At 45.1% G+C, this 25,803-nt stretch overlaps 1 protein-coding gene across 3 annotated transcripts in view; it reads right to left on the bottom strand.

The window, feature by feature from the left end:
- Positions 1-1,599: 1,599 nt before the first annotated feature.
- Positions 1,600-25,803, bottom strand: part of LOC144507046 (BRD4-interacting chromatin-remodeling complex-associated protein-like) — a 135,157-nt gene continuing 110,953 nt past the window's right edge. For all 3 annotated transcript variants that reach the window (XM_078233638.1, XM_078233636.1, XM_078233637.1), the window contains one exon: positions 1,600-4,798. In XM_078233638.1, the coding sequence (XP_078089764.1) occupies positions 3,624-4,798 (1,175 nt within the window). In that variant the 3' untranslated portion in view covers positions 1,600-3,623. The remainder of the gene's footprint in view (positions 4,799-25,803) is intronic.

A 25,803-nucleotide genomic window follows, 5' to 3' on the forward strand; every position in this document is an offset into this window, starting at 1 on the left:
CCATTGGGAACACACTATAAGCTCATGCCAGCGCAGATAGCTAACTTGGGAGTTCCTTTATCATTTGATTAATTTATTAAGTTTGTGAAGAATGTCTGCCATGGCTCAGTGGTTGCACTCTTGCCTTTGAATCACAAGTTCATGGTTCAAGCCCTGTTCCTGAGACTGGAGCTGCTAACTCGGATGAGGTGGTGCTGCATTGTCAGAGATGCTGGGCAGAATTGTCCCGTCCCACCCGCCAGGGGAATTGTAGTGGGCAGGAGTGGACCTTGGGCGGGAATTTCCAACCTTGGGGTGAGCGTGGCTGGAAAATCCCACCCGCTGTCTTTCAGATGAGATATTAAACCTAATGTCCTCTCTCAGGTGGATGCAAAGTATCCCATAGCAATACTCTGAGAAACCAAGAGTGGTTTCCTGGCCAGTATTTTTCTCTCAACTAACATCACTGAAACAGATTATCACATTGTTGTTTGTGGGAGCTTGCTGTGTGCAAAATGGCTGCACATTTCCTACATTACAAATGGCGACTACACTTCAAAAAGTATTTCATTGGCAGTAATGTGCTTTAGGACACCCTGAGGTTCTGAAGGGCACAAGTTTTATATTTTTTGATGTTTAACTATGGGGAAGATTTTCTGTGTATGAAAATGACAAACTGATTCTTTTTACCAACAGGTTTATGATATTGTTACAGTGAGACTGTCACTTCACAATGTACAAACGTGACACAACCTGGGAAGTAGAAATCTCAAACACAGGATACCTGACCTTTTCAACTTTAAAAAAAAATCAAATCATTCGTCAGACTTTTAAAAAAATACAACCTAAAATGAGGTTACCTACATGTCAGCCTGTTAGTTGAATTCAATGAGACATTTTGCATTAAATTTGTTTTGCATAACGAACCATAAAACTGCTTTAAGAACATGTGGAGATTAGTGTCACAGAAATAAACAAAGTTTCTTCTCTAACAACCGAGGAAATGAGAGAAACAGACTCTGATGCTCCAGCTCATTAATGTTCTCCAAGTAAGCCGAAGGGGCTTGTGGTGAACCATCGTTGGTTCCCACTAGGTAGTACTGAGCCAGGGTCTGGCCAGTACTACGAGTATGTATATATATTGCTGTTGGGGTTAGGGATGGGTTGTTCTACTTGTTGCTGTTGGGGTTAGGGTTGGGCTGTTCTACCTGTATTATAGTTATTATGGTACATCCCAGTCGGGCTCCGCCTCCTGGGAGAGGTATAAAGGTCACTGCTCTGTCTGGGACCCCTCAGTCTGGGATCGTGTACTATACATGGTAGCTTCGTTGTAACAGTAAATAAAATTAATGCGCGTTATCACACACGAGGCTTGAGATGCTCAAGGAAATAAAGGCTTTTATTTACTGTTACAACGAAGCTACCATGTATAGTACACGATCCCAGACTGAGGGGTCCCAGACAGAGCAGTGACCTTTATACCTCTCCCAGGAGGCGGAGCCCGACTGGGATGTACCATAATAACTATAATAAAGGTGTAACAGCCCAACCCTAACCCCAACAGCAACAAGTAGAACAACCCATCCCTAACCCCAACAGCAACATATATACATACTCGTAGTACTGGCCAGACCCTGGCTCAGTACTATCTAGTGGGAACCAACGATGGTTCACCACAGGGCTTCAACCAGCTTGCCAGACTGAGCAAAGGAAACTGGGCTGCAGGAATGAAAGCAGGTGAGGTCAGGATGGACAGTTGCACCACAGTGAGTGAGGTCCCAGAGAGGCAGAGGCCCAGATTATTTCAGTGGATCGCTCCTGCTTCCCCCAAGGCATTCACCTCTGCCAGACCTGCTCTACTCCATTGTCCACGGCACTACTCAGAATGGCTTCATCCAACCAATCCTGATTGAAAACAACGGTCAGCTCCTACTTACATTCTAAGACCTTGAGTCCCATATTAAGAATGGCCCATTGCTTAAACATACAGGCACTTCAGACACATGACAGACAGAACAGGCGCATTGCTGATATTAACTAGGAAGGTCAATAACCATCCATTGTGAGGCTGTTGGCAATCCGTTAACTCCAGGCAAGGGTCAATCAACATTGACTGGTGTGAGCGAATTAGAAACAATAAAGATCAGGCAATACTTCTTAATTCACAGTTGTTTCCTCTCTTTGATCTGTGGTAGAAATGCACATGGGGTCCGGAAAATCTTAACAGAACCCTTTTTAATAAAAGTTTACACACATTTTGAAACTGTTCGCATTTTATGATTAGTTACATTAAGCTGTCAAAAGAAAACCCTGATAATGAGAATAAGATTAGGCACCAAGTGATTTGGGTCTACACTGTCAGTGATTATTTGATTAAAATGATAATACTTAGAGTCTATTATTATTTTTAAATATACTTTCACCAAGAAACCAATTTGTTCACTTTTGCAGTTTGGAGCTTCCTCACCTTAAATTATTTAGTGGCAATTGTAAAAATAGATGAACATTTGGATTTTAACTCCAATTCAAGGAAAGTAAAAATGTAAATTTATTAGAGTTCATGAAATTGTAAGATTCTATTGAATCAGATATGAGAAATTCAGCAATGGAAAGGTTATTTCATGTTAAAAGCAAAAATGTCTTATTTTAGAGAGATGCTTCTGGAGTAACCTGGATTATGGATTGAGAAACTTCAAATCTGAAGTGAAGTTTATAAAACTGTACAGAAACAAACACTGTTTTATTCCAAGGTGACATTATCAGGTAGATAAAATAAATCACCTATCCCTGAATAAGTGCAAGACAATTTTTTAAAAATAAAAATAACTCTGAAATTAAATATAATCAATGGAACAAACTCAAATATATATCCTAAAGTTAAAATTAAATTGTGTTTTGCAACAATCCACTTTAAGAAGCCTTTATCAGTGACCAACTCCTATTAAATGCACACTCAGTCTTCACAGCACAGACTTCCTCTGTTCACATAAGATCTGTGAACACATTTCAAAAATGATTCAAGCACACCAACTTCATAATAACTGGGTATGTATCCAACCCAATCCTCAGCACAGAGACAAGTCCCACCAATCTGAGAAAAATCTGCATTTGTTTGAAAGGAAAAAATCCGGCAAAAAAAAATCAAGGCCGACAAGAAACTAATCAACGCGGTTGTAAAAATGGTGAGCAATAGTACCAACCAATACATGGTTGGAGACCTAGGGATATGTTGAAGGCAGTGAAAAACACTAGGGCTACAATGGTCAGGGCTCAATTTTGAGTCAGCCAGTAATTTGAAGAAAAAGTTCCCCACATATCCCAGTCATCTCTTTGCATAACACTTGATGGAGGGTTATTGAGGAGTAAAGCCATCTGATATGTCTGCAAGTCTTCAGTGTTAATAAATAACGCTACTGTACAACACCAGTTGTGTAGATATCAGCCACTTTATATAAATTACTAGATCTTAGGACCTCTTTCTATATAACTGGTATTGTACAATAATTTGTGTAGGCACTGTCCAAGTAGCTGTATAGCACTTGCATCTGTAACTCTCTGCACTCAAGGCACACACAATGTGTGCCAAGCTTATTTTTAAATTAAGCCCCATTTCCAGCTTATACTTCCCATCTTTCAATGTTTCCCTAGTCACCTAAAATACTGTTTACTGCTTCTTCCAAAGTGGAGGTTGCTACTTCAACAAGGCCACTGTCATGATCAGGTTCCATGAAATCCCCTGAGGAAGCTATAGGGGAGAACTGAGGGATGTCGAGTTCTGCTGAATTGGGAGGTTCAGTTACGCACTGCTCCTCTTCTGAGGTCTGAAGTCTCTGGAGGTCCAGAATGCTGTTGATAGCACTCTGTAGGTGTTCATTTAGCGTGTTGTCCTGAGGACTATCACTGGAGAAACTGGCATTGTCCACAGAGTCAGACTTGCGACGTTTGGGCTGCGGAAGCGGCAGCTCCCAGTGCAGATCCTCTGCTGAGCCGACCCTCACCAAACCCTGCCTGAGTGCGTCTTCCACTTCTGCAAGCTCCTTCATCAGGTTGCTTGTGCTGTCATCTGCCTTCCCTCCTGCCAATCCTTCAGTTTTGACCTGCATCACACTCTGGAAGCCATTATCTGCAGCCACATCATGAGAATTCAAAGGCCGAGTTACATCATTAATTCTGCCTGAGCCAAGAGCAGCTTTTTGGTCGACTTCATATTCAATTGATCGATTAAGCTCAGGACCGATCTGTAGGAGGGATGATTTACTTTGGTCAGGCACCAAACCTGGAGTGCAACTAACAGGACAATTCCTCTCACATTTTCCAAGATTGATTAGATAGTCCCTTTGTTCCAATGCATCCTTGGTGTCTAAATGTTCCAGCTGCCATTTCTCAGCTGCAGGAGGGACTTTGCGATTCAGATCTCCATTACTTTGTCGAAGCGGGGTCACTGTGACGGTGCTGGAGCCTCCAGTTCCTGAGCACTGCAGGACGGGTGGAGGAGAGAGCTGATCTAACGCTGTGTTGTGGATAACCTTGCTGTAACCTGCCTCCTGCTTTATCTTCAGCTTGAGGCCACCTCTGCTACTGGCAATGTAAGTTTTCAGAGACTTGGGGCGACTTGGGAGAGCCTCCATCTCTGTATCTCTCATTGGTGAAGCTGTTGTCCAGGTGACAGAGGGTGAACTCCTGGCCTGCTTGATAACCAGCTTGGAGTCAGTGACCTGTGCTGAACTTTGAACTTGTTCTTTGAGAGCCACAAGGGGACAAGAAACGATTGGCAGATTGCTGGTAAGTCTAGGTTTGAAAACGGATGAGATATATGCATCTAAAAACAAACAAAACAAAATTCAGAATTCAATGGTTATTGGAGATTCAAGATAAATATGTTTAAAACAATACAATATCTTGGATAAAAGCAAATTACTGTGGATGCTGGAATCTGAAACCAAAAAAAGAGAAAATGCTGGAAAATCTCAGCAGGTCTGGCAGCATCTGTAAGGAGAGAAAAGAGCTGACTTTGAGTCCAAATGACCCTTTGTCAAAGCTAAAAGGCATAGAAAGTGGGAGATATTTATACTGCAGGGTGAGGGAATGAAAGATGAGCCATAGCCACAGAAACCGGGGGAAAAGACTGCTAATGGCAGAGAGAATAAAGGGTGTGAATGGCCAAATGGCAGAGAAGCTGAAATCAGAGGTTAAGCTGTGACAGATGAAGATGTGGGGGGATTGGGGGGGGAATAGATGGGAGAGGGGTAAAATTTAGAAAAAGGGGGAGAGGGGAAGCAAAGGGGAAGAAAAGGTAAGGAAAGGGGGCATAAAGTCCAAAGATGTGCGGGTTAGGTTGATTGGCCAGGTTAAAATTGCCCCTGACATGCGTAGGTTAGAGTGATTAGCGGGTATATATGTGAGGGTAGGGCCTGGGTGGGATTGTGGTCGGTGCAGACTCGATGGGCCGAATGGCCTCCTTCTGCACTGTAGGGTTTCTATGTTTCTATGTTTCTAAAGTAGGGAGAAAGAGTGGGGGGAAGAAAAATGAAAAAGACAATAAAGAAATAAAAGGTAGAGAAAAGTAAAAAGATTAAATAAAATGAAATAAAGGGGTTGAGGTGGGGTAGAGTTAATTATCTGAAGTCGTTGAATTTGAGGTTGAGACTGTAGAGAAGGTGCGCTGACACAATAGGCCTACCAGGACAGTCCTTTTTTGGGGATTTTGGAAAGTAGGTAGAAGCGGGCTGTCCGGGGTTGGGAGACTATAAGGTTGGAAGCTGCTGGGGGCGGGGGGGAAGGCATCCAGAAGAAATGAGGTCGATGTTGAGAAGGCTGTAAAGTGCCGAGCCGGAAGATGAGATGCTGTTCCTCCAGTTTGCGTTGAGCTTCACTGGCAGCAGGCCAAGGACAGACATGTGGGCACGGGAGCAGGATCGTGTGTTAAAATGGCAAGCAACTGGAAGGTCAGGGTCCTGATTGCACACAGATCAAAGGTGCTCAGCAAAGCGATCACCCAGTCTATGCTTAGTCTCTCTGATATACAGGAGACCACATTGGGTGCAGCGAATGCAATAGACCAAATTAAAAGAGGTGCAAATGAAATGCTGCTTAACCTGGAATGAGTGTTTTAGACCTTGGACGGTAAGAATGGAAGAGGTAAAGGGGCAGGTGTTACACCTTCTGTGATTGCATGGGAAGGTGCCATGAGTGATGGGAGGAGTGTTGGGTATAGTGGAGGAGTGGACTAGGTTATCCCAGAGGAACGGTCTCTGCGGAATGCTGACAGAGGGAGTGAAGGGAAGATGTGTTTGGTGGTGGCACCACACTGGAATTGGCAAAATTGGTGGAGGATTATGCTTTGCATGCGGAGGCTGGTGGGATGAAATGTGAGAACAAGGGGGACTCTATCCTTGTTCTGGGAGGGAGGGAGGGGGTGAGGGTCGTGGCACGGGAGATGGGCCGCATACTGGTGAGGGCCCTGTTGACAATTGTAGGTGGCAATCCACGGTTGAGTAAGACAAAGCACATATTAGAAGCACCACTTTGGAAAGTAGCATCATCGGAACAAATGCGACGGAAGCGAAGGAGCTGAGAGAAAGGGATGGAGTCCTTACAGGACGTAGGGTACGAAGAACTGTAGTCCAGATAGCTATGGGAGTCAGTGGGCTTGTAATGCATATTGGCAGATAGTCTAGAAACATAGAAAAACTACAGCACAAACAGGCCCTTCGGCCCACAAGTTGTGCCGAACACATCCCTACCTTCTAGACCTACCTATAACCCTCCATCCTATTACGCTCCATGTACTCATCCAGGAGTCTCTTAAAAGATCCTATTGAGTTCGCCTCCACCAACACTGATGGTAGCCGGAAATGGGTCAAGGAAGGGAAGGGAAGTGTCTGAGATGGACCAGGTGAAGGTGATGGAGGGGTGGAAGCTGGAAGTGAAGTTGATGCATTTTGAAGTCTGGACGAGAACACGAAGTGGCACCAAAACAGTCATCGATGTACTGGTAAAGGCGTTGAGGGAGGGGACCCGTTTAAGCCTAGAACAAGGAATGTTCCACATACCCCATAAAAAGACAAGCATAGTTAGAACCCATGCGGGTACCCATTGCTACTCCTTTGATTTGGAGAAAGTAGAATGAGTTAAAGGAGAAGTTGTTGACAGATAGAATGAGTTCAGCCAGGCGGAGGAGAGTGGTGGTGGATGGGAATTGTTCAAGCCTCTTTTCAACAAAGAAGCGAAGAACTCTCAGGCTGTCCTGGTGCGAGATGAAGATGTAGAGAGATTGCACATCCATGGTGAATAGGAGACAGTTAGGGCCTGCGAACTGGAAGCTGTCAATATGATGCAGGCATTAGAGGAATCCCGATGTAGATGGGCAGGGAATGGACCAGAGGAGTAAGGATGGAGTCAAGATAAAAGGAAATAAGATCAGTGGGGCAGAAGCGTGCTGACACAATGAGCCTACCAGGACAGTCCTTTTTTGTGGATTTTGGGAAGTAGGAAGAGGCGGCTGTCTGGGAGACTATAGGTTGGAAACTGTGGGGGGGGGGGGCGTTCCTCTCCCTTCCAGAACAAGTATAGAGTCCCCATTGTTCTCCCATTTCACCCTACCAGCCTCCACATGCAAAGCATAATCCTCTGCCATTTTCACCAACTCCAGCGTGATGCCACCACCAAACACATCTTCCCTTCACTCCCTCTGGCAGCATTCCCCAGAGACCGTTCCCTCCAGGATAACCAAGCCCACTTCTCCACTACACCCAACATGTCTCCCGTCACTCATGGCACCTTCCTATGCAATCGCAGAAGGTGTAACACCTGCCCCTTTACCTCTTCTATGTTCACCATCCAAGGCCCAAAACACTCATTCCAGGTTAAGCAGCGTTTCACTTGCACCTCTTTCAATTTGGTCTATTGCATTCGCTGCTCCCAATGTGGTCTCCTGTATATCAGAAAGACCAAGCATAGACTGGGTGATCGCTTTGCTGAGCACCTTTGGTCTGTGCACAATCAGGACACTGACCTTCTGGTTGCTTGCCATTTTAACACACGATTCTGCTCCCATGCCCATGTCTGTCCTTGGCTTGCTGCAATGTTCCAGTGAAGCTCAACGCAAACTGGAGGAACAGCATCTCATCTTCCGGCTAGGCACTTTACAGCCTTCCGGTCTCAACATCGAATTCAACAACTTCAGATGATAGCTTTACCCCACCTCGACCCCTTTGCTTTCACTTTCGAACATAGAAAAGCTACAGCACAAACAGGCCCTTCGGCCCACAAGTTGCGCCGAACATGTCCCTACCTACTAGGCTTACCTATAACCCTCTATCTTACTAACTTCCATGAACGTATCCAAATGTCTCTTAAAAGACCCTATTGAATCCGCCTCCACCACCACCACCGGCAGCCGATTCCACGCACCCACCACCCTCTGAGTGAAAAGCTTACTCTGTACTCATCTCCTCTGTACCTACTCCCCAGCACCCTAAACCTGTGACCTCTTGTGGCAACCATTTCAGCCCTGGGTAAAAGCCTCTGAGAATCCACTCTATCAATACCCCTCAACATCTTACACACCTCTATCAAGTCACTTCTCATCCTTCGCCTCTCCAAGGAGAAAAGACCTAGCTCTCTCAACCTATCCTCATAAGGCATGCCACCTAATCCACGCAACATCCTTGTCAATCTCCTCTGCACCCTTTCTATGGCTTCCACATCCTTTCTGTAATGAGGCGACCAGAACTGTGCACAGTACTCCAGGTGGGGTCTGACCAGGGTCCTATACAGCTGCAGCATTATCTCCCGATTTCTAAACTCAATTCCTCTATTGATGAAGGCCAGTATTCCATATGTCTTCTTAACCACAGCCTCTACCTGTGACGCTGCTTTGAGTGTCCTATGAACCCGGACCCCAAGATCCTTCTGATCTTCCACACTGCCAAGCATCTTGCCCTTAATATTATATTCTTTCATCCTATTCGACCTGCCAAAATGAACAACCACACACATATCTGGGTTGAAGTCCATCTGCCACTTCTCCGCCCAGTCTTGCATCTTATCTATGTCTCGTTGCAACTGCTGACATCCCTCTACACATCCACAACACCTCCAACCTTTGTGTCATCAGCAAACTTGCCAACCCATCCTTCCACTTCCTCATCCAGGTCATTTATAAAAATCACAAAGAGCAAGAGTCCCAGAACAGATCCCTGGGGCATTCCACTGGTGACCGACCTCCATGCTGAAAAAGACCCATCTACAATGGGCCTTCTGTGGGCAAGCCAGTTCTGAATCCACAAAGCAATGTCCCCTTGTATCCCATGCCCCTTCACTTTCTCAATGAGCCTTGCATGGGGCACCTTATCAAACGCCTTGCTGAAATCCATATAAACTACATCTACCGCTCTTCCCTCATCTATGTGTCTAGTTACATCTTCAAAATATTCAATTACACTCGTAAGGCATGATCTGCCTTGGACAAAGCCTTTATTTAATTTTTTTTTTACTGTTCTCTACCTTTTATTTCTTTATTGCCTTTCTTTATTTTTCTTCCCCTCCACACTTTCCCCTTACTTTATCCCCCCTTTTTCCAAATTTTACCTCTCTCCCATCCATTCCCCCCTACATCTTACCTTCTGATTTCAGCTTCTCTGCTGTTTGGCCATTCACACCCTTTATTCTCTCTATGGACAGCCATTAGCAGCCCCTGGTTTCTAGTGGCTATGACTCATCTTTCATTCCCTCACCCTGCAGTATAAATATCTCCCACTTTCTATGCCTTTTAGCTTTGACAAAGGGTCATCTGGACTCGAAAAGTCAGCTCTTTTCTCTCCTTACAGATGCTGCCAGACCTGCTGAGATTTTCCAGCATTTTCTCTTTTGAATACAGTACCTTGCATTTATACAGCACCTTTAACAGAATAAAATATCCCAAGGTGCTTCACAGGAGTGCAATGAGACAAAATTTGACATTAATATAATATAATATGATGTGAAGAGCTATTTTTTAAGGGGAGACTTAATGGAAGATAGTGAAGCAGAGATGTTTATGGAGGAAATTCAAGAGCTCAAAATCTTGGCAACTGGAGGTATGGCCACCAATGGTGAAGCGATAAAAATTGGGGATGCTCAAGAAGTCAGGAGATCTCGAAAGGTTGTGGAGCTGGAGGTGGGCACAGAGATAAGGAGCCAAAAAGCTAAAGGGGATTTCAAATAGAAGCACAGAATTGTTACAACAAAGGAGGAAGAAATTTCATGTCTGTGCCAGTTCTCCGAAATAGCAATTCACCGAGTTCCATTGGCCCACTTTCTCACTGCTGATCTGTATAGTCTCCTTTTTCAGATAGTGCAATTCCCTCTTGAATACCCCAATTAAACTGGCCTTCACCACACTCTCAGGCAGCGCATTCTAGATCTTAACCATTCACTACGTGAAAAAGATTTCCTCATCTCTCCACTGCTTCTTTGTACAATTATTTTAAACCTGTGCCCTCTTGTTCTCAATCCTTCCAACAGTGGGAATAACATTTCCCTGTGTACTCTGTTCACACCCCTCATGATTTTCAATACCTCGATCAAATCTCTCCTCAGCCTTCTCTTCTCCAAGGAGAACAGTTCCAACATCTTCAATGTATTGTTACAACGCAGAGGTTGACCCCTTTTTGAGAAGTAACGCCAAATCCCCCAAAGAAAAATACCTTGCCTTATATCTGTTAAAAGTGTGGGGAAGGTACGAACTGTTCTTCAGTAGCGTCCAGTGGTTAACAGAAATACCTGACACTCAGTTTAAAATGAACAATTAAAAATTTATTCATTCATCTAACAATAAACTTTAACTAAACAAGTAACATATCGAATAAAATAAGATTCTAATGGAATGTTGTTCAAATAAATACAATACTCATTCATTAACCAAAAAATATAGTAATAGAATTCAGTCACTCTCAAAAAATACAACCAGGTTTTGCGGCTTTCGGAAACTTTAGGAGTTCTTCTGTTGATTCCTCTGTCTGCAAGTTTTTTCTGATTTGGTACCTTTCACTAGATGGTGAGTTCTCTTTAGAGATATCTGAAGCTGGCAGAGTTGAGAGCTGCTCACTCCCTCTCAAGGCTTGAGAGATTGCAGCTTTCTGTTGCTCTCCTTTTTTTCCCTCCCTGCAATCTCTTTCATACCTGTGATGACCTATCAATTTTCCTATGATAGGGTTGGTCTGATGCTGTCAACATCATCAAATTCAAATCTTATAGGTTCTTGGTAGCTGAGTATGTGCTTTAAATTGATTGGGCTAGCAGGAGGAACATCTACTTCCTCCAGCCTATTAGCCTGTAACACCTTCTCTTCCTCAAAAACACGGCCCCTCTCCTTGGTGAACACTGAAGAAAAGTATTCATTCATCACCTCACCTATCTCTACTGCCTCCATACACAAGTTCCCACTACTGTCCTTGACCGGCCCTAACCTCACCCTGGTCATTCTTTTATTCCTCACATAAGAGTAAAAAGCCTTGGGGTTTTCCTTGATCCGACCCACCAAAGACTTCTCATGCCCCCTCCTAGCTCTCCTAAGCCCCTTTTTCAGCTCATTCCTTGCTAACTTGTAACCCTCAATCGAGCCATCTGAACCTTGTTTCCTCATCCCTACATAAGCTTCCCTCTTCCTTTTTGCAAGACATTCCACCTCTTTTGTGAACCATGGTTCCCTCACTCGGCCATTTCCTCCCTGCCTGACAGGGACATACCTATCAAGGACACCCAGTATTTGTTCCTTGAACAAGCTCCACTTTTCATTAGTGTCTTTCCCTGACAGTTTCTGTTCCCAATTTATGCCCCCCAACTCTTGCCTAATTGCATCATAATTTCCTCTCCCCCAATTATAAACCTTGCCCTGCCGTATGGCCCTATCCCTCTCCATTGCAATAACAAAAGACACCGAATTGTGGTCACTGTCTCAAAAGTGCTCTCCCATAACCAAATCTAACACTTGGCCTGGTTCATTTCCCAGTACCAAATCCAATGTGGCCTCACCTCTTGTCGGCCTATCCACATATTGTGTCAGGAAACCCTCCTGCACATACTGCACAAAAACTGCCCCATCTGAACTATTCGACCTACAAAGGTTCCAATCAATATTTGGAAAGTTAAAGTCCCCCATGACAACTACCCTGTGACCCCCCCCACCTATCCATAATCTGCTCAGCAATTTCTTCCTCCACATCTGTATTACTATTTGGGGGCCTATAGTAAACTCCCAACAACGTGACTGCTCCTTTCCTATTTCTAACTTCAGCCCATATTACCTCAGTATGCAGATCCCCTCGAAGTGCCTTTCTGCAGCCGTTAAACTATCCTTGATTAACAATGTTACTCCTCCACCTCTTTTACCAGCTTCCCTACACTTACTGAAACATCTATACCCCGGAACGTCCAATAACCATCCCTGTCCTTGTTCTACCCATGTCTCCAAAATGGCCACAACATCGTAGTCCCAGGTACCAATCCACACCCCAAGTTCATCTACCTTGTTCCGGATGCTCCTTGCATTGAAGTAGACACATTTCAACCCACCTTCCTGTCTACCGGTACCCACCCTTGACCTTGATACCTTCCCCAATACCTCACTACCCTCAACACTGACTTCCGGACTACAACTCCTTTTCCCACCCCCCTGACAAATTAGTTTAAACCCCCCCTGAAGAGCCATAGCAAATTTCCCTCCCAGGATTTTGGTGCCCCTCTGGTTCAGGTGCACCCCGTCCTGTTTGTACAGGTCCCACCTTCCCCAGAATGTGTTCCAATTATCCACGTAGCTGAAACCCTCCCTCCTACACCATCCCTGTTTAACTGCACTCTCTCCCTGTTCCTCAACTCGCTATCACGTGGCACCGGCAACGTACCAGAGATGACCACATGGTTTGTCCTGGCTCTCAGCTTCCAGCCCAGCTCCCTAAATTCCTGTTTTAAATCCCCGTCCCTTCTCTTACCTATGTCGTTGGTACCAATGTACCACGACTTGTGACTGTTCCCCCTCCCCCTTAAGAATCCGGAAAACACAGTCCAAGACGTCACAGACCCTGGCATCCGGTAGGCAACATACCATCCGTGAGTCTCTTTTGCTGCCACAGAACCTGTGTGCATATATACATACAGGACCCGCTACTCCCGCACCCCATTTTGATTTGTTGCCTTTATTTTATATCATCTCTCCTTGTTCTTCCTGCCAAAATGAGTCATGTCACACTCCTTTGCATTGATTTTATCTGCTACATGTCTGTTAATTCCACCAACCTATGTTCTTTTGAAATTTTACCCTATTCACCTCATTGTTCACAATACTTCCAAGTTTTACATCTTTCACAAATTTTGAAGTTGTGACCTGTAGGGCGGCATGGTGGCAGTGGTTAGCACTGCTGCTTCACAGCACCAGGAACCCGGACTCAGTTCCAGCCTTGGGTGACTGTCTATGTGGAGTTTGCACGTTCTCCCCGTGTTTGCATGGGTTTCCTCCGGGTGCTCCACTTTCCACCACACTGCAAAGATGTGCGGATTAGGTTGATTGGCTATGGTAAATTGCCCCTTAGTGTCAGGGTAAATACTGAGATTGCGTGGAATTGTTGTTGGTGCAGGTGAGATGGGCTGAATGGCTTCCTTTTGCACTGTAGGGATTCTATGTATACCAAATTCATTAATATACATCAGGAAGAGCAAGGGTCCTAACATCAACTCCACTATAAATCTTCCTCCAGTCTGAAAAACATCCATTAACTACTATTCTGTCTTTCTTGTCACCCAGTCAATTCATATTCATATTGCTACTGTCCCTTTTATTCCATGAGCTATAACTTTGTTCACAAGTCTGTTGTATGGTCTTTACTCAAATGCCTTCCGACATACACTACATCAACAGCATTTCTCTCAACACTCTCAGTTACCTCATCAATAAACTTCGGGCTTGAACAAATCTGTGCCAACTTTTCTTAGTTCACCCACATTTTCCCAAGTGACTTTTAAAAACCTGCTCACCATTGAATTTAAACTGATGGCCTGTGTTTATTGCATTTATCTTTACACCCTTTTTTGAACAAGAGCATAATGTCTGCTATTTCCCAGCCCTCTGGCACCATTCCTGAGGCTAGGGAAGATTGAAAGTTTTGGGCAGTGCCTCCACAATTTATAATCTCACTTCCCTCAGTATTCTTGATGCACTCCATCTGGTCCTGTGGCCGTATCTTATCCAATACTTTATCCTTATCAATTTTAAAAACTTAAAAGTGTCTGCACTATCTCCTCTTTCACCATGACTTGTATAGCTTCTTCTGAGGACAGCAGCGGAATATTATTTTAATATCACGGCACGGTAGCACAGTGGTTAGCACTGCTGCTTCACAGCTCCAGGGTCCCGGGTTCGATTCCCGGCTCGGGTCACTGTCTGTGTGGAGTTTGCACATTCTCCTTGTGTCTGCGTGGGTTTCCTCCGGGTGCTCCGGTTTCCTCCCACAGTCCAAAGATGTGCGGGTTAGGATGATTGGCCATGCTAAAAAAATTGCCCCTTAGTGTCCTGGGATGCGTAGGTTAGAGGGATTAGTGGGTAAATATGTGGGGGTAGGGCCTGGGTGGGATTGTGGTTGGTGCAGACTCGATGGGCCGAATGGCCTCCTTCTGCACTGTAGGGTTTCTATGTTTCTATGTATGTTTATCACAACCATGCTCCCGATTCATAGAATCTCTACAGTGCAGAAGAGGCCATTCAGGCCATCGAGTCTGCACCAACCCTGCAAAAGAACACCCTACCTAAGCCCAACCTCCCCCCCAACACTGAACCTTGATCATGGTCAATTCACCTAACCTGCATGTCTTTGGCCTGAGGGGGGAAACTGGAGCACCCGGAGGAAACACACGCAGGAAACCACAGGGAGAATGTGCAAACTCCACACAGACAGTCACCTGAGGCTGGAATCGAACCCAGGTCCCTGCGCTGTGAGATTGCAGTGCTAACCACTGTGCCACCTCATATTCCATGCCTAAATCTTCTTATTGGTCCCTATTTGACTCCTCGCCTCCCTTTACCACCCTTTTACTATTTATATGTTCATAGAAGACTTTGGAATTATTTTTTAGTTAGTTACATAGAACATAGAACATAGAACAGTACAGCACAGAACAGGCCCTTCGGCCCACGATGTTGTGCCGACCTTCATCTGAAACCAAGATCAAGCTATCCCACTCCCTACCATCCTGGTGTGCTCCATGTGCCTATCCAATAACCGCTTAAATGTTCCTAAAGTGTCTGACTCCACTATCACTGCAGGCAGTCCATTCCACACCCCAACCACTCTCTGCGTGAAGAACCTACCTCTGATATCCTTCCTATATCTCCCACCACAAACCCTATAGTTATGACCCCTTGTAATAGCTCCATCCACCCGAGGAAATAGTCTTTGAACGTTCACTCGATCTACCCCCTTCATCATTTTATAAACCTCTATTAAGTCTCCCCTCAATCTCCTCCGCTCCAGAGAGAACAGCCCCAGCGCCCTCAACCTTTCCTCATAAGACCGACACTCCAAACCAGGCAGCATCCTGGTAAATCTCCTCTGCACTCTTTCCAGCGCTTCCACATCCTTCTTATAGTGAGGTGACCAGAACTGCACGCAATATTCCAAATGCGGTCTCACCAAGGTCCTGTACAGTTGCAGCATAACCCCACGGCTCTTAAACTCCAACCCCCTGTTAATAAAAGCTAACACACTATATGCCTTCTTCACAGCTCTATCCACTTGAGTGGCAGCCTTTAGAGATCTGTGGATATGGACCCCAAGATCTCTCTGTTCCTCCACAGTCTTCAGAACCCTACCTTTGACCCTGTAATCCACATTTAAATTAGTCCTACCAAAATGAATCACCTCACATTTATCAGGGTTAAACTCCATTTGCCATTTTTCAGCCCAGCTTTGCATCCTATCTATGTCTCTTTGCAGCCTACAACAGCCCTCCACCTCATCCACTACTCCACCAATCTTGGTGTCATCAGCAAATTTACTGATCCACCCTTCAGCCCCCTCCTCTAAGTCATTAATAAAAATCACAAAGAGCAGAGGACCAAGCACCGATCCCTGCGGCACTCCGCTAGCAACCTGCCTCCAGTCCGAAAATTTTCCATCCACCACCACCCTCTGTCTTCGATCAGATAGCCAGTTACCTATCCAGTCGGCCAACTTTCCCTCTATCCCACACCTCCTTACTTTCATCATAAGCCGACCATGGGGGACCTTATCAAACGCCTTACTAAAATCCATGTATATGACATCAACCGCCCTACCTTCATCAACACACCTAGTTACCTCCTCAAAAAATTCTATCAAATTTGTGAGGCACGATTTGCCCTTCACAAATCCGTGCTGACTATCCCGGATTAATCCGCATCTTTCTAAATGGTCGTAAATCCCATCCCTAAGGACCTTTTCCATCAATTTACCAACCACCGAAGTCAGACTAACCGGTCTATAATTACCAGGGTCATTTCTATTCCCTTTCTTAAACAGAGGAACAACATTTGCCACTCTCCAGTCCTCTGGCACCATCCCCGTGGACAGCGAGGACCCAAAGATCAAAGCCAAAGGCTCTGCAATCTCATCCCTCGCCTCCCAAAGAATCCTAGGATACATTTCATCAGGCCCAGGGGACTTATCGACCTTCAGTTTATTCAAAACTGCCAATACATCCTCCCTCCGAACATCTATTTCCTCCAGCCTATTAGCCTGTAACACCTTCTCTTCCTCAAAAACATGGCCCCTCTCCTTGGTGAACACTGAAGAAAAGTATTCATTCATCACCTCGCCTATCTCTACTGATTCCATACACAAGTTCCCACCACTGTCCTTGACCGGCCCTAACCTCACCCTGGTCATTCTTTTATTCCTCACATAAGAGTAAAAAGCCTTGGGGTTTTCCTTGATCCGACCCGCCAAGGACTTCTCATGTCCCCTCCTAGCTCTCCTCAGCCCCTTTTTCAGCTCATTCCTTGCTAACTTGTAACCCTCAATCGAGCCATCTGAACCTTGTTTCCTCATCCCTACATAAGCTTCCCTCTTCCTTTTCACAAGACATTCCACCTCTTTTGTGAACCACGGTTCCCTCACTCGGCCGTTTCCTCCCTGCCTGACAGGGACATACCTATCAAGGACACCCAGTATTTGTTCCTTGAAAAAGTTCCACTTTTCATCAGTGCCTTTCCCTGACAGTTTCTGTTCCCATCTTATGCCCCCTAATTCTTGCCTAATCGCATCATAATTACCTCTCCCCCAATTGTAAGCCTTGCCCTGCCGTCCGGCCCTATCCCTCTCCATTGCAATAACAAAAGACACCGAATTGTGGTCACTATCTCCAAAGTTCTCTCCCACAACCAAATCTAACACTTGGCCCGGTTCATTTCCCAGTACCAAATCCAATGTGGCCTCACCCCTTGTCGGCCTATCCACATATTGTGTCAGGAAACCCTCCTGCACACACTGCACAAAAAGTGCCCCATCCAAACTATTTGACCTACAAAGGTTCCAATCAATATTTGGAAAGTTAAAGTCCCCCATGACAACTACCCTGTGACCCCCACACGTATCCATAATCTGCTTAGCAATTTCTTCTTCCACATCTCTATTACTATTTGGGGGCCTATAGTAAACTCCTAACAACGTGACCGCTCCTTTCCTGTTTCTAACCTCAGCCCATATTACCTCAGTGTGCATATCCCCCTCAAAGTGCTTTTCCGCAGCCGTTAAACTATCCTTGATTAACAATGCTACTCCTCCACCTCTTTTACCAGCTTCCCTACACTTACTGAAACATCTATACCCCAGAACGTCCAACAACCATTCGTGTCCTTGTTCTACCCACGTCTCCGTAATGGCCACAACATCGTAGTCCCAAGTAGCAATCCACGCCCCAAGTTCATCCACCTTGTTCCGGATGCTCCTTGCATTGAAGTAGACACACTTCAACCCACCTTCCTGTCTACCGGTACCCACCCTTGACCTTGATACCTTCCCCAATACCTCACCACCCTCAACACTGACTTCCGGACTACAACTCCTTTTCCCACTCCCCTGACAAATTAGTTTAAATCCCCCTGAAGAGCCGTAGCATATTTCCCTCCCAGGATATTGGTGCCCCTCTGGTTCAGGTGCACCCCGTCCTGTTTGTAGAGGTCCCACCTTCCCCAGAACGTGTTCCAATTATCCACGTATCTGAAACCCTCCCTCCTGCACCATCCGTGCAACCACATGTTTAAGTGCACTCTCTCCCTGTTCCTCAACTCGCTATCACGTGGCACTGGTAGCGTACCAGAGATGACCACATGTTTTGTCTTTGCTCTCAGCTTCCAGCCCAGCTCCCGAAATTCCTGTTTTAAATCCCCGTCCCTTCTCCTACCTATGTCGTTGGTACCAATGTGTACCACGACTTGTGACTGTTTCCCCTCCCCCTTAAGAATCCGGAAAACACGGTCCGAGACGTCACGGACCCTGGCATCCGGTAGGCAACAAACCATCCTCGAGTCTCTTTTGCTGCCACAGAACCTCCTATCTATCCCTCTAACTAACGAGTCCCCAATAACTATTGCCATCATTTCTCATACTGTCAGGAAAACAGGTAGTTTAAATGAGCTTTATTTATATTGTTAAATATTAGTAATAATTTGAGTTTAATTTAATGATTTTGTATAAGAAAGGGTCACACTCTAATTAGATTGACATTAAACAAAGGTGCTTGCATGTATGGGAGTTTTGGCTTCTGTTCAAACTGTGTTTCTATTGTGCTGAGAGAGTTTACGATGGGAAAAGTAAACATGAGCTTAGAGGAGGATTGAGATGTTAAGAACACAAGAACTAGGAGCCGGAGTAGGCCATTTAGGCCCTTGAGCCTGCTCTGCCATTCAACAAGATCATGGCTGATCTTTGTGGACTCAGCTCCACTTACCTGCCCGCTCACCATAACCCTTAATTCCTTTACTGTTCAAAAATCTATCTTTGCCTTCAAAACATTCAACGAGATAGCCTCAACTGCTTCACTGGGTGGAATTCCAGATTCACAACCCTTTGGGTGAAGAAGTTCCTCCTCAACTCGGTCCTAAATCTGCTCCCTCTTATTTTGAGCCTATGCTCCCTAGTTCTTGTTTCACCCGCCAGTGGAAACAACCTCCCTGCTTCTATTCCCTTCATACTTTTATATGTTTCTATAAGATCCCCAATCATTCTTCTAAATTCCAATGAGTATACTAACAGTCTACTCAGTCTTTCTTCACAAGACAACCCTCTCAACTCTGGAATCAACCTAGTGAATCTCCTCTGCACCCCCTCCAGGGCCAGTATATCCTTTCTCAAGTAAGGAGACCAAAACTGTGCACAGTACAAGAGATCAAAACTGTACTGAGTACTCACCAGCACCTTATACAGCTGCAACATAAGCTCCCTGTTTTTAAACTCCATCCTTCTAGCAATGAAGGACAAAATTCCATTTGCCTTCTTAATTACCTGCTGCACCTGCAAACCAACTCCTTGAGATTCCTGCACAAGGACACCCAAGTCCCTCTGCACAGCAGCATGTTGCAATTTTTTACCATTTAAATAATAGTCCATTTTGCTGCTTTTCCTACCAAAAGGGATGACCTTACATTTACCATTACACTCCATCTGCCAGATCCTTGCCACTCACTTAAACTATCTATATCCCTTTGCAGATGTCCAGTGTCCTCTGCCAGTGTAGAATGAGCTTTGGAGGGAGAAAAGGAATATCTTTGTTCACAGTTTGCTGGAAGAAAAGCCATACAATGGAGTAAGGGGCAAACAGCCATAAACTTAAAGAACAGCTAGTTAAGGAAACTGGACAAATGAAAAAAAGTTTCCAGAACACATGAAGCTAAAGGAACAGAGGAAACTAGAACGAGAACAGGGCTTCGTTGAAGACACAGGGTTGAGAATGAATTGGCTAATGAGAAGCCAGAAAGATATCTGAAGTGGTTCTAAGGTTTGTAACATCTTACCACAGACTGTGAAGTGATAATTAAATAATTGTGGAGCAATCGGTGGCTGGATATATTTTAGTATTCCACTCAGGTGGTCCTTGTGCTATCCAAGCATTAATCTTGACAATGAGTGCTGAAGGGCTATTCGACTGCATGGTGTATTTTGGTTTATCTCGACACTGTCTTCATTTGAAGTACTCACATGTGGCCTCAGAGAAGTAGCCACTCCATTTTTATCAGCTGATAAAAGTGGAGATTTACTGAAATTATACCAGGGATGAGGGACTTTATGCAATAGCAACTTCTTCTGGTTATTTGTGAATCAAATTAGAATAAACGAGTTCAGTTGGGTCTTTGATCTCCATGTGCATGCACCAGTCTCTTTTTGTCCTGCAAAGATGTCACATTTCAGTTATGTTGAGATGAGAGAAACTGGAATTATTCTCCTTAGAGCAGAGAGGTTAGGGAGAGATTTAATAGAGGGGTTTTGATGGAGTTGACAGAGAGAAACTGTTGCCATTGGCATAAAGGTCAGTAACCAAAGGATTTAAGACAATTGGCAAAAGAACTAGAGGGAGATGAAACATTTTAAGTAGTAAGCTGTTCTGATCTGGAATGTGTTGCCTGAATGAATGATGGAAGCAGATTCAATAGTAGCTTTCAAAAGGAAATTGGATAACTACTTGAAAAGGGAAAAAAAGGCAGGATGGTAGGGAAAGGAGCAGTGGAAATGGGGCAAATCATTAGCTTGTTTAGAGAGCTGGCACAGATATGATGGGGCCAAATGGCCATGTTCAGTGTTGTGTCATTCTGTAATTCTTACTATTGCTAAGCAAGGACATTTGACTCATCTTAGTTCGTTTATCCAGAAAGGCTATACAATTCCTCATTACAGTATCTGGCTATTCAAATCATTCAAGATGTGCAGGAAGTCCATTCAATGAAATGATTCACTTCTTCTGTGAAGACCTTCTTGATATCAGTCTAAATTTGCCTAATACCAAGTTAAAACCTTGTCCTACTCTCCTACTTCAGTTTGAAGTACTTTTACCTGGTCTTAGTATTGTTTGTGTATCTTAAATGCTCGTTGAAAATCACACTTTGACAATTGAAAAGCCCACATTTCTTCAGTGTTTCCTCATCACTCAGACCTCTAACTCGAAGCAGCATCTCCCACTCTTTGAATGTATCTATCGAAGGGTCAAGATTGATTTTGATTGGTAGTAATAAAATGGGTGATAGCACATCGGTGCTCATTTTACAACCCACATGATATTCTTTCCCATTTGACCTCAACTGAAATGAAAATTGTATGGGGTGATTATGTCAGCTGTGGTAGTGGGCAGCATTCTCACCTCAGAGTCAAGAGGTTGTGGATTCAAATCGCACTTCAGAGACCTGAGCAGAAGATCTAGGCTGACACCCCAAAACATTAGTGAGGGAATGCTGTATTGTCAGAGATGCTGTCTTCTGGATAGGATAAGACTTCAGTAGCACTTTAAATACCAGAAACAACTCCTGCCAGATCTGCATTCTCTCAGCACAACTGGCCCTAAGATGTTTCAGAAAGTTAAGAGGCCCTGACTGCAAACTACTACCCATTTCGATTCCAAATGTTTGCCAGTTTTGAATTGTACATGAATGTCAACTCCCCATTCTTCCAAGCTTTCTACTAAGAACAAAGAACAAAGAAAATTACAGCACAGGAACAGGCCCTTTGGCCCTCCAAGCCTGCACCGACCATGCTGAACTAAAACCCCATACCCTTCCGGGGACCATATCCCTCCATTCCCATCCTATTCATGTATCTGTCCAGACGCCCCTTAAAAGTCACTATAGTATCTGTTTCCACTACCTCCCCCAGCAGCGAGTTCCAGGCACCCACCACCCTCTGTGTAAAAAAACTTGCCTCGTACATCTCCTTTAAACCTCGCCCCTCTCACACCTTAAACCCCTAGTAATTGACTCTTCCACTCTGGGAAAAAGCTTCTGACTATCCACTCTGTCCATAGAACATAGAACATAGAACATTACAGCGCAGAACAGGCCCTTCGGCCCACGATGTTGCACCGACCAGTTAAAAAAAACAAAAAAAAACTGTGACCCTCCAACCTAAACCAATTTCTTTTCGTCCATGAACCTATCTACGGATCTCTTAAACGCCCCCAAACTAGGCGCATTTACTACTGATGCTGGCAGGGCATTCCAATCCCTCACCACCCTCTGGGTAAAGAACCTACCCCTGACATCGGTTCTATAACTACCCCCCCTCAATTTAAAGCCATGCCCCCTCGTGCTGGATTTCTCCATCAGAGGAAAAAGGCTATCACTATCCACCCTATCTAAACCTCTAATCATCTTATATGTTTCAATAAGATCCCCTCTTAGCCGCCGCCTTTCCAGCGAAAACAATCCCAAATCCCTCAGCCTCTCCTCATAGGATCTCCCCTCCATACCAGGCAACATCCTGGTAAACCTCCTCTGCACCCTCTCCAAAGCCTCCACATCCTTCCTGTAATGTGGGGACCAGAACTGCACACAGTACTCCAAGTGCGGCCGCACCAGAGTTGTGTACAGTTGCAACCTAACGCTACGACTCCTAAATTCAATCCCCCTACCAATAAACGCCAAGACACCATATGCCTTCTTAACAACCTTATCTACTTGATTCCCAACTTTCAGGGATCTATGCACACATACACCTAGATCCCTCTGCTCCTCCACACTATTCAAAGTCCTCCCGTTAGCCCTATACTCAACACATCTGTTATTCCTACCAAAGTGAATTACCTCACACTTCTCCGCATTAAACTCCATCCGCCACCTCTCGGCCCAACTTTGCAACCTGTCTAAGTCTTCCTGCAAACTACGACACCCTTCCTCACTGTCTACCACACCACCGACTTTGGTGTCATCAGCAAATTTGCTAATCCACCCAACTATACCCTCATCCAGATCATTAATAAATATTACAAACAGCAGTGGCCCCAAAACAGATCCCTGAGGTACACCACTTGTAACCGCACTCCATGATGAATATTTACTATCAACCACCACCCTCTGTTTCCTATCCGCTAGCCAATTCCTGATCCAATTTCCTAGATCACCCCCAATCCCATACATCTGCATTTTCTGCAGAAGCCTACCATGGTGAACCTTATCAAACGCCTTACTAAAATCCATATATACCACGTCCACTGCCTTGCCCCCATCCACCTCCTTGGTCACTTTCTCAAAAAACTCAATAAGGTTAGTAAGGCACGACCTACCTGCCACAAAACCATGCTGACTATCACCTATCAATTCATTACTCTCCAAATAACTATAAATCCTATCCCTTATAATTTTTTCCAACATCTTGCCGACAACAGAAGTGAGACTCACCGGTCTATAATTCCCGGGGAAGTCTCTGTTCCCCTTCTTAAACAATGGGACAACATTCGCTAACCTCCAATCTTCTGGTACTATACCAGAGGCCAACGACGACCTGAAGATCAGAGCCAGAGGCTCTGCAATCACTTCTCTTGCCTCCCAGAGAATCCTTGGATAAATCCCATCCGGACCAGGGGATTTATCTATTTTCAGACCCTCCAGAATATCCTGCACATCCTCCTTATCAACTGTAATACTGTCTATTCTACTCCCTTGCAACCCAGTGTCCTCCTCAGCTATATTCATGTCCCCTTGCGTGAACACCGAAGAGAAATATTGGTTCAATGCTTCACCAATCTCCTCCGGTTCCACACATAACTTCCCTCTGCCATCTATAACTGGCCCTAAACTTGCCCTAACCAACCTTCTGTTCTTGACATACCTATAGAACGCCTTAGGATTCTCTTTAACCCTATCCGCCAAAGTCTTCTCATGTCCCCTTTTAGCCCTTCTAAGCTCGCTCTTCAACTCCCTCTTAGCCAATCTAAAGCTTTCTAGTGCACTACCCGAGTGCTCACGTCTCATCCGAACATAAGCCTCCTTTTTCTTTTTAACCAACAACGAAACTTTTTTGGTGCACCACGGTTCCCTAGCCCTACCAATTCCTCCTTGCCTGACAGGGACATACCTATCACAGACTCGCAGTAGCTGCTCCTTGAAAAAACTCCACATGTCGGACGTTCCCAGTCCCTGTAATCTCCTAGTCCAACCTATGTTTCCTAATTCTCTCCTAATAGCCTCATAATTACCCTTCCCCCAGCTAAAACCACTGGCCCGAGGTTCATGCCTATCCCTTTCCATCACTAAGGTGAACGTAACCGAATTGTGGTCACTATCACCAAAATGCACACCAACTTCCAAGTCTAGCACCTGGTCTGGCTCATTTCCCAGCACCAGATCCAATATAGCCTCACCTCTAGTTGGCCTGTCTACATACTGAGTCAAAAAACCTTCCTGCACGCTTTGAACAAAAACTGACCCCTCTAACGAGCTAGAGCTATAACAATTCCAGTCAATATTAGTCAAGTTAAAATCCCCCATAACAATTGCCCGATTACTTTCACTCCTAAGCAGGATTGACTCCGCAATCCTTTCCTCAACCTCTCTAGAACTTTTAGGAGGTCTATAAAAGACTCCCAACAGGGTGACCTCTCCTCTCCTATTTCTAATCTCCGCCCATACTACCTCAACAGATAAGTCCTCATCAAACCTCCTCTCTGACACTGTGATACAATCTCTGACCAATAATGCTACCCCTCCCCCTCTTCTACCTCCTTCCCTACTTCGACTAAAACATTTGAACCCCGGGACCTGCAGCATCCATTCCTGCCCCTGCTCTATCCATGTCTCTGAAATAGCCACAACATCGAAGTCCCAGGTACTGATCCACGCTGCAAGTTCACCCACTTTATTGCGAATACTCCTGGCATTGAAGTATACACATTTCAAACCCTGCTCCACCTCACCTCTGCAATGCCGTGCATTGCAGTCCCCATCCATGCATCCCTCACTTTCAGCCCCACTACTCAGGATCCCTCCCCCCCCCCGAATCAGTTTAAACCTCCCTGCATGGCCTTAGCAAATTTACCCCCCAGGATATTGGTCCCCTTCTGATTAAGGTGTAGACCATCCTTCTCATAGAGGTCACACCTTCCCCAGTACGAGCCCCAATTGCTTAAGTACCTGAACCCCTCCCTCCTGCACCATCCCCTCAGCCATGAATTCAAACCTTCCCTCTCCCTATTCCTCTCTAAACTATCCCGTGGTACAGGCAAGAGTCCAGAGATAACCACTCTGTCAGTCTTGGCCTTTAGTTTCCACCCCAACTCCATAAATCCCTGCCTAATATCCCCTTCCCCTATCCTCCCTATGTCGTGTGTCCCCACATGTACAATAACTTGTGGTTTATCTCCCTCCCCCCTAAGAGTCCTGAATACCCTGTCAGACACATCCCGGACCCCAGCCCCTGGTAGGCAACACACCAACCCTGAGTCCCTACCTTTAGTTCCGACCCTCCTATCTGTCCCCTTAATTGTGGAGTCCCCAATCACAAGGCCCAGTCTTTTACAGCCCCTAACCACCTGAGCTTTCTCACTCGGCTCACCCCCAGAGATCTGCTCTCTATGCTCAGTTGATTCCTCCTCAACTGTAGCCTCCAGCACCGAAAACCTATTATGGAGGGGAACCGCCCCAGGGGATTGTCTTCCCGATTGCTTCTTACCCCTCCTCCTGGCATTGACCCAAGCCTCATTTCTAGGAGTTACTATTTCTTTATCAGAGTTACTATTTCTTTATGTCCATGCCCCTCATAATCTTGTAGACTTCTATCAGGTCTCCCCTCAACCTCCGTCGCTCCAGTGAGAACAAACCAAGCTTCTCCAACCTCTCCT

Source organism: Mustelus asterias, chromosome 18 (genome assembly GCF_964213995.1).
Source record: "Mustelus asterias chromosome 18, sMusAst1.hap1.1, whole genome shotgun sequence".
NCBI lineage: Eukaryota > Metazoa > Chordata > Chondrichthyes > Carcharhiniformes > Triakidae > Mustelus > Mustelus asterias.